Source organism: Pan paniscus, chromosome 12 (genome assembly GCF_029289425.2).
Source record: "Pan paniscus chromosome 12, NHGRI_mPanPan1-v2.0_pri, whole genome shotgun sequence".
In the NCBI taxonomy this organism is placed as follows: Eukaryota; Metazoa; Chordata; class Mammalia; order Primates; family Hominidae; genus Pan; species Pan paniscus.
This window is the reverse complement of record NC_073261.2, coordinates 99,056,256-99,068,473: the sequence shown is the minus strand read 5'-3', so window position 1 is coordinate 99,068,473 and position 12,218 is coordinate 99,056,256. Positions and strand designations below refer to the sequence as shown.

The window sequence follows — 12,218 nt, the reverse complement described above, 5'->3', positions numbered from 1 at the left end:
CGCGCCTTTCCCGCCAGGGGGAGCGGGCCCGGGGCGGAGGCGGGGCCCAGGTGGGAGGGGGACCCGGGACGGAGGCGGGGCCCAGGTTGGGGCGGGGCCGGGCCCAGGTACAGCGGCCCTGCGGCTGGCGCGGCGGACGGGATGAGGCGCTGCAGTCTCTGCGCTTTCGGTAACTTCCGGGCCCTGGCGTCTAGTCTCCTTACCCTGGGGCTACCCTTGCCCCGTCCTACTGCCCGCGGTTAACCCGCCGCGAGCCGCCTCTCCCCTCCCCCCTCCCCCCCGACTCAACCCTGCCCTCCCCCGTGCTTTGCAGACGCCGCCCGGGGGCCCAGGCGGCTGATGCGTGTGGGCCTCGCGCTGATCTTGGTGGGCCACGTGAACCTGCTGCTGGGGGCCGTGCTGCATGGCACCGTCCTGCGGCACGTGGCCAATCCCCGCGGTGCTGTCACGCCGGAGTACACCGTGGCCAATGTCATCTCCGTCGGCTCGGGGCTGCTGGTGAGCGCGGCAGGCGACCCGGGCGGGGGCCGGGCTCCCGGAGAGCCCAGCAGGCCAAAGGCTTTGTGTCTTCCACAGAGCGTTTCCGTGGGACTTGTGGCCCTCCTGGCGTCCAGGAACCTTCTTCGCCCTCCACTGGTGAGAGGGACTTCCTGGAGCTTTTAACGAGTAGGCTTAAGTCAGGGAAATGGGGGCTGACTGAGCTTGGTCTTTCAATAGATTGGAGGAACCTCAAATAGAGAAACTGGGTGTCTAGTCACTGGGAGAGTTAGCCAGGCCCAGGCTGCTCACCCTGATCTCCTGTCCCTGCCAGCACTGGGTCCTGCTGGCACTAGCTCTGGTGAACCTGCTCTTGTCCGCTGCCTGCTCCCTGGGCCTCCTTCTTGCTGTGTCACTCACTGTGGCCAACGGTGGCCGCCGCCTTATTGCTGACTGTCACCCAGGACTGCTGGATCCTCTGGTACCACTGGATGAGGGGCCGGGACATACTGACTGCCCCTTTGACCCCACAAGAATCTATGTGAGCACATTCTCTTCCTTCTTGTGGTCTACAAAGCCTTGGTCCTGCCCTTTTAATTTCCCCTATTTGCTGCACTTGCCCTACTCCCTCCTACTCCCCATCCTTCTTGCTTTTCAGGATACAGCCTTGGCTCTCTGGATCCCTTCTTTGCTCATGTCTGCAGGGGAGGCTGCTCTATCTGGTTACTGCTGTGTGGCTGCACTTACTCTACGTGGAGTTGGGCCCTGCAGGAAGGACGGACTTCAGGGGCAGGTAAGGAAGGCGAACAGGAAGGGTTCATTCCACAGAGATTGGCTGTGTTGAAAAGATGCTGACCGGCCGGGTGCGGAGGCTCACACCTGTAATCCCAGCACTTTGGGAGGCTGAGGCAGGCGGATCACTTGAGGTCAGGAGTTTGAGACCAGCCTGGACAACATGGTGAAACCTCGTCTCTACTAAAAATACAAAAAATTAGGTGGGGTGGTGGGCGCCTGTAATCCCAGCTACTTGGAAGGCTGAGGCAGGAGAATCGCTTGAACCCGGAAGGCGGAGGTTGCAGTGAACCGAGATCGCGCCACTGCACTCCAGCCTGGGCAACAGAGCGAGGCTCCGTCACAAAAAACAAAAAAATGATGCTGACCTATCATTCAGGGCGAGGGTGTCTAACTCTATCTTCTTCTGCAGCTAGAGGAAATGACAGAGCTTGAATCTCCTAAATGTAAAAGGCAGGAAAATGAGCAGCTACTGGATCAAAATCAAGAAATCCGGGCATCACAGAGAAGTTGGGTTTAGGACAGGTAATGGGCCTTGAAGGTGGTGGCCCGGGTAAGAGTGGGGACAAGGAAGTGCTCTTAGAACTGGGTCTAGGTCTTGCCATGCTGCTTTCCCCTCTGACCTGGGTTGGTTCTCCCCTCTGTCCAGCAGGTGCTGTTCCGAGACTCAGTCCTAAAGGGGTTTTTTTCCCACTAAGCAAGGGGCCCTGACCTCGGGATGAGATAACAAATTGTAATAAAGTAACTTCTCTTTTCTTCTACTTGATTATGATTCCTTTTGGGGAAAAGGCACTGTGTGGTGTTGGGAATGACTTTGATCAAAGAATACAGTGGTCTCAATTATTTATAAAACTTTAATGAGGGAGAGGCCCTAACTCTTCCTCAGCTCTACTGACTACTGAAAGGAAAAGCTGGTGCTGGGGAGCCCTCCACACCACTGACTGATGAATTTCAGCACGTCCTGGCACACTGGGCTGTGGGAGGTCTGTGAGCAAATGGAAGAACATGAGAGGAACTTGTTAATGCTGGAAATACAAAATCAGCTCCATCGCAGGCTTCAGGGTCTGCATCTGCCTTCCTGTAATCCCACCCATCTTTCTAGTGTGTATGTGGGTTTTTTGTTTGTTTGTTTTGAGACAAAGTCTTGCTTTGTCGCCCAGGCTGGAGTGCAGTGGCACAATCTCAGCTCACTGCAACCTCTGCCTGTCGGGTTTAAGCGATTCTCCTGCCTCAGCCTCCTGAGTAGCTGGGACTACAGGTGCACGCCATCAGACCCGGCTAACTTTTGTATTTTTAGTAGAGACGAGGTTTTAACCATGTCGGCCAGGCTGGTCTCAAACTCCTGACCTCAGGTGATCTGCCCACCTTGGCCTCCCAAAGTGCTGGGATTAAAGGTATGAGCCACTGCACCCAGACTTGTTTTTTTTTCTTTTTTTAGTGCTGCCCTCTCTGCCTTCATTCTTCAAGTCCTCCTCTCTAACCTTGATGGCCATAAGGAATTTATTCCAGTTGTCCTTGTTAGCAGCCTTCCCTGGCCGCTTAAATTCAATTTTGTTCCTCAGAATGGGGTATCCTGTGGAGGAAGAAAAAATGATGAACTGGGGTTTGAGAGAGATTGAGGAGGGAAAAATGAGGAGCAGCCTGGGGGGGTAGAAAGCACAGTCCTGTCTTTTGTACCCTTTACTGAATCCTAGTAAAATTAAGTTTATTGATCCTGCTGCTTTCCACCCACCACAGGATCTGGGGTGCTGTAGGCTTCTATACCTGTAATAAGGCAGGGCAGGGCTCGAACCCCAGTGCTCGCTGCCACTAGGGAGGCCTCGTAGGCGCCACGCTCATCCCGAGGCAGAACCTGCTCCAGCCGCTGGTCCATGGAGACTGTAAGCACCCAGTCTCGAACCTCTTCTCTCTCAGCCTCCTGGAAAGGACAAGAGGGAGTGGTAGCTTCACACAGGGCAGGGCAGGGCAAGTTGGGGTGGATGGGTGAGGAGGGGGTTTGCTAAGCCCTCATCCTGTATACCAGCTTTTAGCCACGAATCCTCCTTGGATTGGGGGATGCAGTCACAGCCTTTTCTTTCTACTTTGCTTCTACTTTCACTGAAAAAACAGTGAGGGCTGAGGTCCTTCCAAAGATGGCAGCACAAAGATATTCTCCCTCCTCAAGGCACTCACACTGGTGAGGCCTGCCGGTTTTCCAACCCTGTGCCCTTACCGGTACATGCTGCTTAGCTGGGAGTGGCACCTCAAAGGGAATGTCTGTATCCTGAAAATCAGAGTGGTCAAGGCCATCTAGAGTCCCTTCCTCGATTGCCTGCAGTAGAGTGGGCAACCATGAACTAGGCACAGCTCGCGACCGGCAAAAACCTCCACCCTCGGGGCACAGCTTCCCTACTCACATCGGTCAGGTCCAAAAAGCGATTGAGGAAGATGAATGCCATGTTATCCCAGCCAACTGCCTGCAGCAGAGAAGAGTTGCAAATGGGAGTGAACAAGCTGGGTTTGAATGCTACTTCTCTGGGATCCAGATGCAAATGGGAGTGAGCAAGCTGGGCTTGAATGCTATTTCTCTGGGATCCAGGGAGAAAAATCCAGGAAGACATAGGAGGACTACATCCTCCGTAACATCAGCCCTACACTCAGCTTTCCTCTACCAGAGCAGAAGGGATATTCTATTTTCCAACCTTTAACTTCCTCCTATCTGCCCCACCCTTCCTTGTCCCAGCTCACCTTGGCAGCAATGCCTGCTTCATAGAAGGCTTTGTCTACAGGTAGTAGCTGGGTGTGACGCAAGAGTGAAACAGAAAGCCTGGCAGCCACGGTTTCCTGGGATTAAAGTCAAAGCATTATGAATATGGCACTATAGTGACTGAGCTACCAGACCAATGATCCTGTAAGGCAGCCACAGAACTAAAAAACAACAATTATTATTAAACTGCTCTGGATCTCAAGCTGTTCTGGGTCTTGGTTTTTTTTTTTTCTTTTTTTTTTTTCTCTGAACAAGACACCTGGGCCTAGGTTCAATTCTTTCGCCCAGGCTGGAGTGCAGTGGTGCCATCTCAGCTCACTGCAACCTCTGCCTCCCGGATTCAAGCAATTCTCGTGCCTCAGCCTCCTGAGTAGCTAGGACTACAAGCGCACATTACCATGCCTGGCTAATTTTTATGTTTTTAGTAGAGATGGGGTTTCACCATGTTGGCCAGGCTGGTCTCGAACTCCTGGCCTCAAGTGATCCACCCGCCTCGGCCTCCCAAAGTGCTGGGATTACAGGGGTGAGCCACCACACCCACCCACCTAGATTGTTTCTAAGGTTCTTTCCACTTCTAGAATTCTATCATCCAAGTACATGAAATAAATACACAGTGAACAGTCAAAAATAAGCCCAGAATATGTGTACATTATAAGAGGTGAATAAAGAAATCATGGGATTTGGATGTTTAAACATAATGAGGCTGAGGCTGTGTAGGCACAGAGCCCTAAAAAGGTCGGAAGAAGAAAACCTCAGCAAGGGCTAAAGATTTGTTTAGACAGAAGAGAAGCTGAAAGACAGGTGGGGAGATTCAAGAGCCCAGGCTGAAGAATCCAGAACGTGAATCAATTCAGCTTTATACATTTGCAGATGAGCCCTTCTGACTGAGTGTTCCTCCGCCCCCCTACATCTCACCAGCTGTTTGACACTCTGGGCTGCAGAGCGCGTGGCATAGTAATGAGCGATCAGCAGCATCGTCTTGAACTCCTCATGGACTGGAGAGTTTGCCTCACTGGACTTCACCAGGTTTTCACACTAGAGGAGGGAGACAGCACAGCCTGGCTCAGGGGTCAGAGGAGTGCCAGGGCCATAGAGTGGTCTCTGATAGCCACCTGGCAGAGGAAGGTAAAATACATCTGAGAATAAAGGTTTATGTGCATCAAAGAAGAGATGAGGACAAGGACAGACGGAGCAGCCCTTTCGCTTCCTCACCAGGTTGAAGAGGACATCTCGAAGATCAGCCCAGCTATGATAGGCCTCGGCACAGTTGGTTCCAGGAGAGCTCACCATGTCAGTGAAGATCCTTTTGTAGATATTGAAGTTCTAGAGGTAGAGGGAAGAAGGGGATCTGAGAAGCGCATAGCTAGAAGAGAAAGTCAGTGGAAGTGGGGCCAAAGGGAGGAGAAACAGGCTTTGTGTGTAGAAATGGGTATGTGTGTGTGTGCAAGGGCTGGGGGACAGTGGCAGATTTTTATATTTATTTATTTTTATTTTTTAAATTTTATTTATTTATTTATTTTTGAGACAGAGTCTTGCTCTGTTGCCCAAGGCTGGAGTGCAGTAGCGTGATCTCGGCTCACTGCAAGCTCTGCCTCCCAGGTTCACGCCATTCTCCTGCCTCAGCCTCCTGAGTAGCTGGTACTATAGGCGCCTGCCACCACGCCCAGTTAACTTTTTATATTTTTAGTAGAGACGGGGTTTCACCGTGTTAGCCACAATGGTCTCGATCTCCTGACCTCGTAATCCGCCTGCCTCGGCCTCCCAAAGTGTTGGGATTACAGGCGTGAGCCACCGCGCCCGGCCAACAGTGGCAGATTATTAAGTGCTGATTATTTTTAATGAAGTAAATTATTTTTAAGTGCTGATTATTTTTGATAAAGAGAAAAGAGGAAGAAATAACTTTCTTAGCTGGTGCTGTGTGAGTGTGGGCAACTGTACAAATGTAAATGCAGAGTCACAACATTGTGACTCAGATCAGGGAGCAGTGTTCATTCTCTGGAGGAAGTCAATAAAGGCCCTAGAGGTGTATGCAGGATTCATCTCTGAAAGACAGGTGCCTGTGTATTTGCTAACAGCATGGGGAGCTCCACGGGTGTTTCTTCAAACAGAAGTTGGAAGTTTCTGCAAACCTCCCCATGCTCTTAGCAAATACACAGCCTCCAGAGAGGCTGTACATTTCTGGAGATGCGTGGGGGGCTCTGGGCATGACGTTCTCTAAGGATAGAATCCTCTGAGAAGATAGTTCCTGAGAAGATAGGTGGTTCTAGAGGAGAAAGAGCTTTCTTGTGGAAACATTCAACCCAAGGAGAAGGCTGGTACCTGTGGGTTAGCAGGGGCTCCGTGCTGTACATACAGGGCCAATGCCTGGGCAGAGCTACCCTCCCGGATCAAGTGAGTTGCATACAAAGCCACGTACTTGTGCAGAATCTTGTAGTTCTGTACAGGGGTGGAGGAAAAGCATGAGTGAGGCTGGGATCGGCAAGACCAAGCAGTGAGGTGACTTGAGGCCATGTATTTGTTGAGGGGAAAAAGGGTGTATGCAAACCTCTGACCCCAGTTTCAGACTGAGCTTCTCTGATGCCCATTAGAAATCTTTGGGCTTTGGGTTTTTGTGGAGGTAGGAGAGATGCATCTTTGAGGCAGGTGGGGAATCAAGGGAAAATGTAAAGAAAAACTGGGAATGGGAAGAGAGCAGTACCTGCTTGGTAGCTGTTTCAATGCACTTGTCCCACTGGCCCTGCTCCACATACAGGTCCAAAGCAGCTATCACATCCACACCCACCAGCTGGGTCAATGGAAGACAGAGTTACAAGAGAAAAGAGATGACATGAGGGAAAGAAGAGGGAGAGAATCTTGTGAGTCTCTCCCTGCATTCTGCCTCCTGCTAACTCTCCAAGTCTCACCGAGTCCACTTTGCCCTGATTCTTGAGGAACTCTTTATAATGCTGGTCCACATAGTCTTCATACCTGTGAAGATGTTCAGAGAGCTCCATCTTCATGTTCCAGAATACCAACCCTCCCGGTAAGACTTTCTCCCAGTCTTTACAAAAGGAAGTAAAAGAGAATTTCGCAGTAAGAAGGGGTTACAAGCTTACCTGGGATCTAACTCCTTAGCTACACGCTTCGCCTTGTTCCACTCCTCACCCTCGATGAAAGCATCGATTGCTTCCTTGACAAGGTCCAGATTCAGATAGAGCTCTGCAGCCTGCACAGTGGGAAATCAGCGTGGAGACTTTCTCCTCACTCCCAGTCTTCCCACTGTGAGCTCTCCCATCTGTTTCCCCAGGACTGCAAGCCATGCCCACCAGGAGGCCCACCTCACACACCTTCCTGGGTGTAGATGTCACCCTTGCACCCATCTCTGTGAAATCTATTTCTGTTCCATCTCAGCATCCTACTTACTGCACTGTGCTTTCCAATTCCAATCAGCTGGGGTCCTACAGCCAGAACGACTTCCATATTACGTTGGGGAGGCAGAAACTTGATGGAGAGTTCAGCTGCCTGAGTGGTTGAACAGAAGATGGAAATGGGTAGGAGAGACAAATACCGCTGAGTCCTCAGCCTCATCCATTTCATACATTTTTCTCCTCCAGATGCCAACTTTTTCTCTTACTCTCCCCTTCAACCTTGCACCCTCCTGGGCAAAACCTGGCTCATGGTCCAATAGATCCTTTGATTAGCCATCAGTGGACCTATGTTTCCTCTCAGTTCATTAACTCTTTCAGATACTTCCTGCGCTGCCTGAGATCACTGCATTTGAACCTTCCGCCTTTGACAAAATCATTTTCAAGGTCTTTGTCATAAGTAAAATCTTCGTAGCAGAGTACAGAGAAAGGACTCCTAAAATGAGGAGTCCAGGGCATTCTGTAACTATTTGTGTTGGGCTTTTATGAACTTGTTTCTTCATTCACACACACTGGATTTTGAAGATTTAGTATAAAAAAAGAATGGAAAATATCTAAATAATGTGTGTGAGTACATGTTGAAATGGTAGTATTTTATTTAATTTTTTTAAGACAGAGTCTTGCTATGTCACCCAGGCTGGAGTGCAGTGGCACAATATCAGCTCACTGCAACCTCTCCCTCCCAGGTTCAAGCAATTCTCTTGTCTTGGCCTCCTGAGTAGCTGGGATTACAGGCACCCACCACCATGCCCAGCTAATTTTTGTATTTTTAGTAGAGATGGGGTTTCACCATGTTGGCCAGGCTGGTCTCAAATTCCTGATCCTCAAGTGATCTGCCCACCGTGGCCTCCCAAAGTTCTGGGATTACAGGCATGAACCACTGCGCCCAGATGAAATGGTGGTATTTTAGATATACTGTGTTAAATAAAATGTATTACAATTATTTTTACCTTTTTTTTTTTTTTTTACTCTTTTTAAATGTGGCTACTAGAAAATTTAAATGACATGTATGGCTTACATTTGTGGCCTGCATTATATTTCTAGTGCCAGTGCTGGTATGGATGGTCTTGATGATAACCTTTCAACACTTAAAACTCAGAAATTCTACAAACCCAAGTGTTCAATGAGATCACTCTTGTTTCCATTATGATGCTGACATCCTTACCAGATTTCAATTTCCACACAATCCAATTTCACTGTAGTTTATGCTAATCCCCTCTGGTCTTTCCCTCACCTGTTCTTGCCTCCCTTTCTTACTGCCAAGCCCTTCAAAGCTTAATCTGCCCTGTCTGCATCAGGAAGCCATTTTCTGACTAATCTGAAAAAGGTACAGTCATGCCATGCTCCCAAGTTACATATATCAGATGCTTATTCAATACTGCTGATTAAAATCTGCTAGAACCTCAAAACCAATCATCAGCCCCTCTCTTTCTACTTCTCTCCCTCTGACTTCTAGGGGTTATTGAGTTTTAAGACCTCAAAAGGCCAGGCACGGTGGCTCACGCCTGTAATCCCAGCACTTTGGGAGGCCAAGGCTTGTGGATCATGAGGTCAGGAGATGGAGACCATCCTGGCTAACACGGTGAAACCCCGTCTCTACTAAAAAAATACAAAAAAATTAGCCGGGCATGATGGTGGGCGCCTGTAGTCCCAGCTACTCAGGAGGCTGTGGCAGGAGAATGGCCTAAACCCAGGAGGCGGAGCTTGCAGTGAGCCGAGATTGCACCACTGCACTCCAGCCTGGGCGACAGAGCAAGACTCCGTCTCAAAAAACAAACAAACAAAATAAACAAACAAACAAAAAAACCTCAACACCTAAGGGAAATTTTGCAGGGGCATCACCATACGAATATGTCATTTAGAGGGCCAATCTCACCCCCCTCATGACCCCCACTCACATTTCACTGTATCTAAGGTGCGTCATTTAAACTATACCTGCATCCCAATTTTAAATATATTAAAATATAATTATATATATATGTGTGTGTATATATATATATATGTTATTGTTAACTTTATGTATCAATTTGGGCTACAGGGTATCCGGGTATTTGGTCAAACATTATTCTGGGTGTTTCTATAAGTGTTTTTGGATGAGGTTAACATTTAAATTGGTAGACTGAGTAAAGCAAATTGCCCTCTCTACTGTGGATAGACCTCATCCAATCATTTCAAGGCATGAACAGAACATAAAGCCTGGCTCCTTCCCAAGTTAGAGAGAATTCTTCCTGTTTGACTGCCTTTAAACTGGGACACTGGCTTTTTCCTGCCTTCAGATTTGAACTGAAACATCAGCTCTTCTTGGGTCTCAAGCTTGCTGGCCTTCAAACAAGAACTACACCATCAGTTCTCCTGGGTTTTCAGTTTGCCAGCTCACCTGCAGATCTTGGGCCTTGTCTATCTCCATAACTGCATGAGCCAATTCCTTTTAATAAATCTCTTTATATACATGTACACACATATACCTACAGTCATGCATTGTCTAATGATCAGTATGTTCTGAGAAATGTGTCCTTAGGGGATTTCATCGTTATGTAAGCATCATAGCACAAACCTAGATGGTATAGTCTACTATACACCTAGGTAGAGGTTGCGTAGAGCTTATTGCTCCTAGGCCACAAACCTGTACAGCACATTTCTGTACTGACTACTATAGGCAACCATAACACAATGGTAAGTATTTGTGTATTGAAACCTATTTAAGGCCAGGCGTGGGATCACCTCAAGTGATCCACCCACCTCAGCTTCCCAAAGTGCTAGAATTATAGGCGTGAGCCACCATGCCCACCCATGTGGTCTACTGTTGACCAAAACGTTGTTATATGGCATATGACTGTATATATCCTGTTGGTTTCTCCAATACAGTATGTCTTATTATTTGTGACACATACTGGCCTGGCTTAATTTGCTGGAGGCTTCTTTTCAGGAAATGTTGGGTGGGGGAGGTGGAGCCCATGCTTTTTTCATGTTCCCTGTCTGGCCAGTTCCTGTGCCTGGAGTTGCCCTTCCAGCTCCTGTCCAAGTCTTCCCTCCTTCTTCACAGAGCCTTCCTGACCCCTCTAGCCCACAGAGATCTCACTGTTCTCTGAACTCTACTTTAAATCATGCACTTTAGTATTTACTCAGATATGATAGTAATTGAGCCATTTATTGGTCTAATTCCCCTAACTTTTGGCTGTCAGGGCTCTGTCTTATATCCACTTTTACAGCCTTCAGAGGTTCTGGCTCTATCATCCAGCAGGCACTCCATAGATTCCTGCTACCTGATTGAAAAGAAAAAGACACAAGAGGAAAGAGCTGAAGATGTGAGAAGCAGAGCCAAGTGTGAATAGAGGCCTAGGGAGAAGGAGGGCCAGAAAGGGCCTGCTGCCCTCACCTTCATCCAGCACTTCTCCGCCAGGCCGCTGTTTCCAGAGTCTCGCACTTTGAGGTAGCAGTCCACGGCACGGCTGTACTCTCCAGCCTGCTCCCAGTGTCGAGCTTGTTCCACAAATCCCTCCACACCCCTGTGGAGATGAGAGCGCTGGGACTTGGCATGGTAGGGGGGCAGCGTGCTCTATCCTGTGTATGCCTCATGACCCTCCCAGCCCTGCCAATGCTGCCTGGACCTCTGGCCTCATACCTGGCCCCCTTCTTAGTAGCTTCCCGCTCATATTCTTCCTGCAGAGCCTCCAGCTGGCTGGGCACATAGTCCTTGCAGATGCGCAGAGCGTCACTCCATAATCCAGCCTCCTGCTCAGATTTCCAGGTATCAAGAGGGCAGAGGCAGGCCTGACAGCTTCCCACTGCCACACAGGTACTCTGGCCCACAGACTCCTGGGTCCTTGGACCTCTCTTCTCCTCCTCTTTCCTGTCTTCCCCACTCCCCAATACTAACCTCCCTGATCTTTCTTCATACCAGGGGTCAGTGTGGCTCTCTGTGGGCTCTTACAAACTCTCCCCCTCCCCTCATGGCCCTGCATCCAGTGCCCCACCTTATAATAATTGAGGGCCAGGCCTGGTCTCTGGGCCCGGAGCAGCAGCCCTTCTGCTTTCTGAAAGTCCTTCTCCTCCAAGGCCCCCCGGGCCTGTCCCACAAGCACCTCGGCGACACTGTCAGGGTCGTGAGCCTCAGCCACACGCTGAGCTGCCTCCCAATCCTGGTTATGGACAAACCTGCCTCCAGGTGAGGACAGAGGAGAGACTGAGTATAGGACTGAGGCCCCAATAGTGGGAGACAAACAGCCATGTCACTGAGGGGTGTAACACTGATTTGTTCTAGGTTTGAATGAAGGTCAAGATAATCATGAAAGATCCTGGGACGGTGACTGGGGAAACAGTATTAAGGAATGTATGGGGTAACTCACATGAGGACTGCCTCCTTGGGTTTACCAGCTCTGATGAATTCAGCTTCAGCCTCTTCGAATTTACCCTACAGGGAGAGAAAGGCAGCCGTGCATGATGAGAAGGAGACTGGCATCACAGGCAGGCATGAGACTGGGGGTCTGCACACCCAGTAGCAGTGCACTAGGGGATGGAATAAGAGGGCTCTGCGGTCGGGGTCCAAATCACACCCATACCTCATCCTCCAGGAACATAGCATATTTGAGATGAACCTCGGGGGTTTTGTGCTTGAGGGCCAGCCGAGAGAGTTCAAACGCAAATTCAAAGGAGCTGAAACAGAAAGTGCAGATAAAGTTTTCTTACTTCATGCTTCCCTTCATAAAAGGAACAAGACAAAACAGAGAAAGGACAGAGTTGAGGGGAGAAAAAGTGACAGATTTAAGGATAACAGATATGAAGTGACAGAAAAGCGTGGA

At 49.4% G+C, this 12,218-nt stretch overlaps 2 protein-coding genes across 5 annotated transcripts in view; one reads left to right on the top strand and one right to left on the bottom strand.

The window, feature by feature from the left end:
• Positions 1-69: 69 nt before the first annotated feature.
• On the top strand, positions 70-2,030 carry KRTCAP3 (keratinocyte associated protein 3). Of its 3 annotated transcripts, none has more exons than XM_003827111.4 (7): positions 70-169; positions 314-498; positions 577-636; positions 812-1,018; positions 1,136-1,270; positions 1,682-1,794; positions 1,922-2,030. In XM_003827111.4, the coding sequence occupies exons 1-6, from the start codon at positions 142-144 to the stop codon at positions 1,787-1,789; spliced, it is 723 nt and encodes a 240-aa protein (XP_003827159.3). In that variant the 5' UTR covers positions 70-141; the 3' UTR covers positions 1,790-1,794; positions 1,922-2,030. The 3 variants fall into 3 exon arrangements, with proteins under 3 accessions (XP_003827159.3, XP_008950730.3, XP_034808737.2); XM_008952482.3 differs by having other exon boundaries at positions 1,919-2,030; XM_034952846.2 differs by having other exon boundaries at positions 1,682-2,030.
• A 75-nt stretch (positions 2,031-2,105) lies between these two features.
• The window catches only part of IFT172 (intraflagellar transport 172), a 44,196-nt gene continuing 34,083 nt past the window's right edge, over positions 2,106-12,218 (bottom strand). For both annotated transcript variants that reach the window (XM_003827109.5, XM_034952842.3), the window contains 18 exons: positions 11,979-12,072; positions 11,766-11,830; positions 11,394-11,574; positions 11,042-11,151; positions 10,796-10,925; positions 7,418-7,516; positions 7,111-7,220; positions 6,919-6,982; positions 6,714-6,800; positions 6,335-6,451; positions 5,228-5,338; positions 4,931-5,050; positions 3,997-4,092; positions 3,666-3,725; positions 3,482-3,580; positions 3,034-3,187; positions 2,751-2,842; positions 2,106-2,254 (listed from right to left, as the gene is read on the bottom strand). In XM_003827109.5, the coding sequence (XP_003827157.2) occupies positions 2,165-2,254; positions 2,751-2,842; positions 3,034-3,187; positions 3,482-3,580; positions 3,666-3,725; positions 3,997-4,092; positions 4,931-5,050; positions 5,228-5,338; positions 6,335-6,451; positions 6,714-6,800; positions 6,919-6,982; positions 7,111-7,220; positions 7,418-7,516; positions 10,796-10,925; positions 11,042-11,151; positions 11,394-11,574; positions 11,766-11,830; positions 11,979-12,072 (1,879 nt within the window). In that variant the 3' untranslated portion in view covers positions 2,106-2,164. The remainder of the gene's footprint in view (positions 2,255-2,750; positions 2,843-3,033; positions 3,188-3,481; positions 3,581-3,665; positions 3,726-3,996; positions 4,093-4,930; positions 5,051-5,227; positions 5,339-6,334; positions 6,452-6,713; positions 6,801-6,918; positions 6,983-7,110; positions 7,221-7,417; positions 7,517-10,795; positions 10,926-11,041; positions 11,152-11,393; positions 11,575-11,765; positions 11,831-11,978; positions 12,073-12,218) is intronic.

What these genes read in the sequence shown, in the direction of transcription:
- KRTCAP3 (XM_003827111.4), top strand. Translation starts at nt 142, where the DNA reads ATGAGGCGCTGCAGTCTCTGCGCTTTCG. An exon ending in CTGCAGTCTCTGCGCTTTCG is followed by an intron (nt 170 to 313) that starts GTAACTTCCGGG and finishes CGTGCTTTGCAG; the next exon opens with ACGCCGCCCGGGGGCCCAGG. An exon ending in CCGTCGGCTCGGGGCTGCTG is followed by an intron (nt 499 to 576) that starts GTGAGCGCGGCA and finishes TGTCTTCCACAG; the next exon opens with AGCGTTTCCGTGGGACTTGT.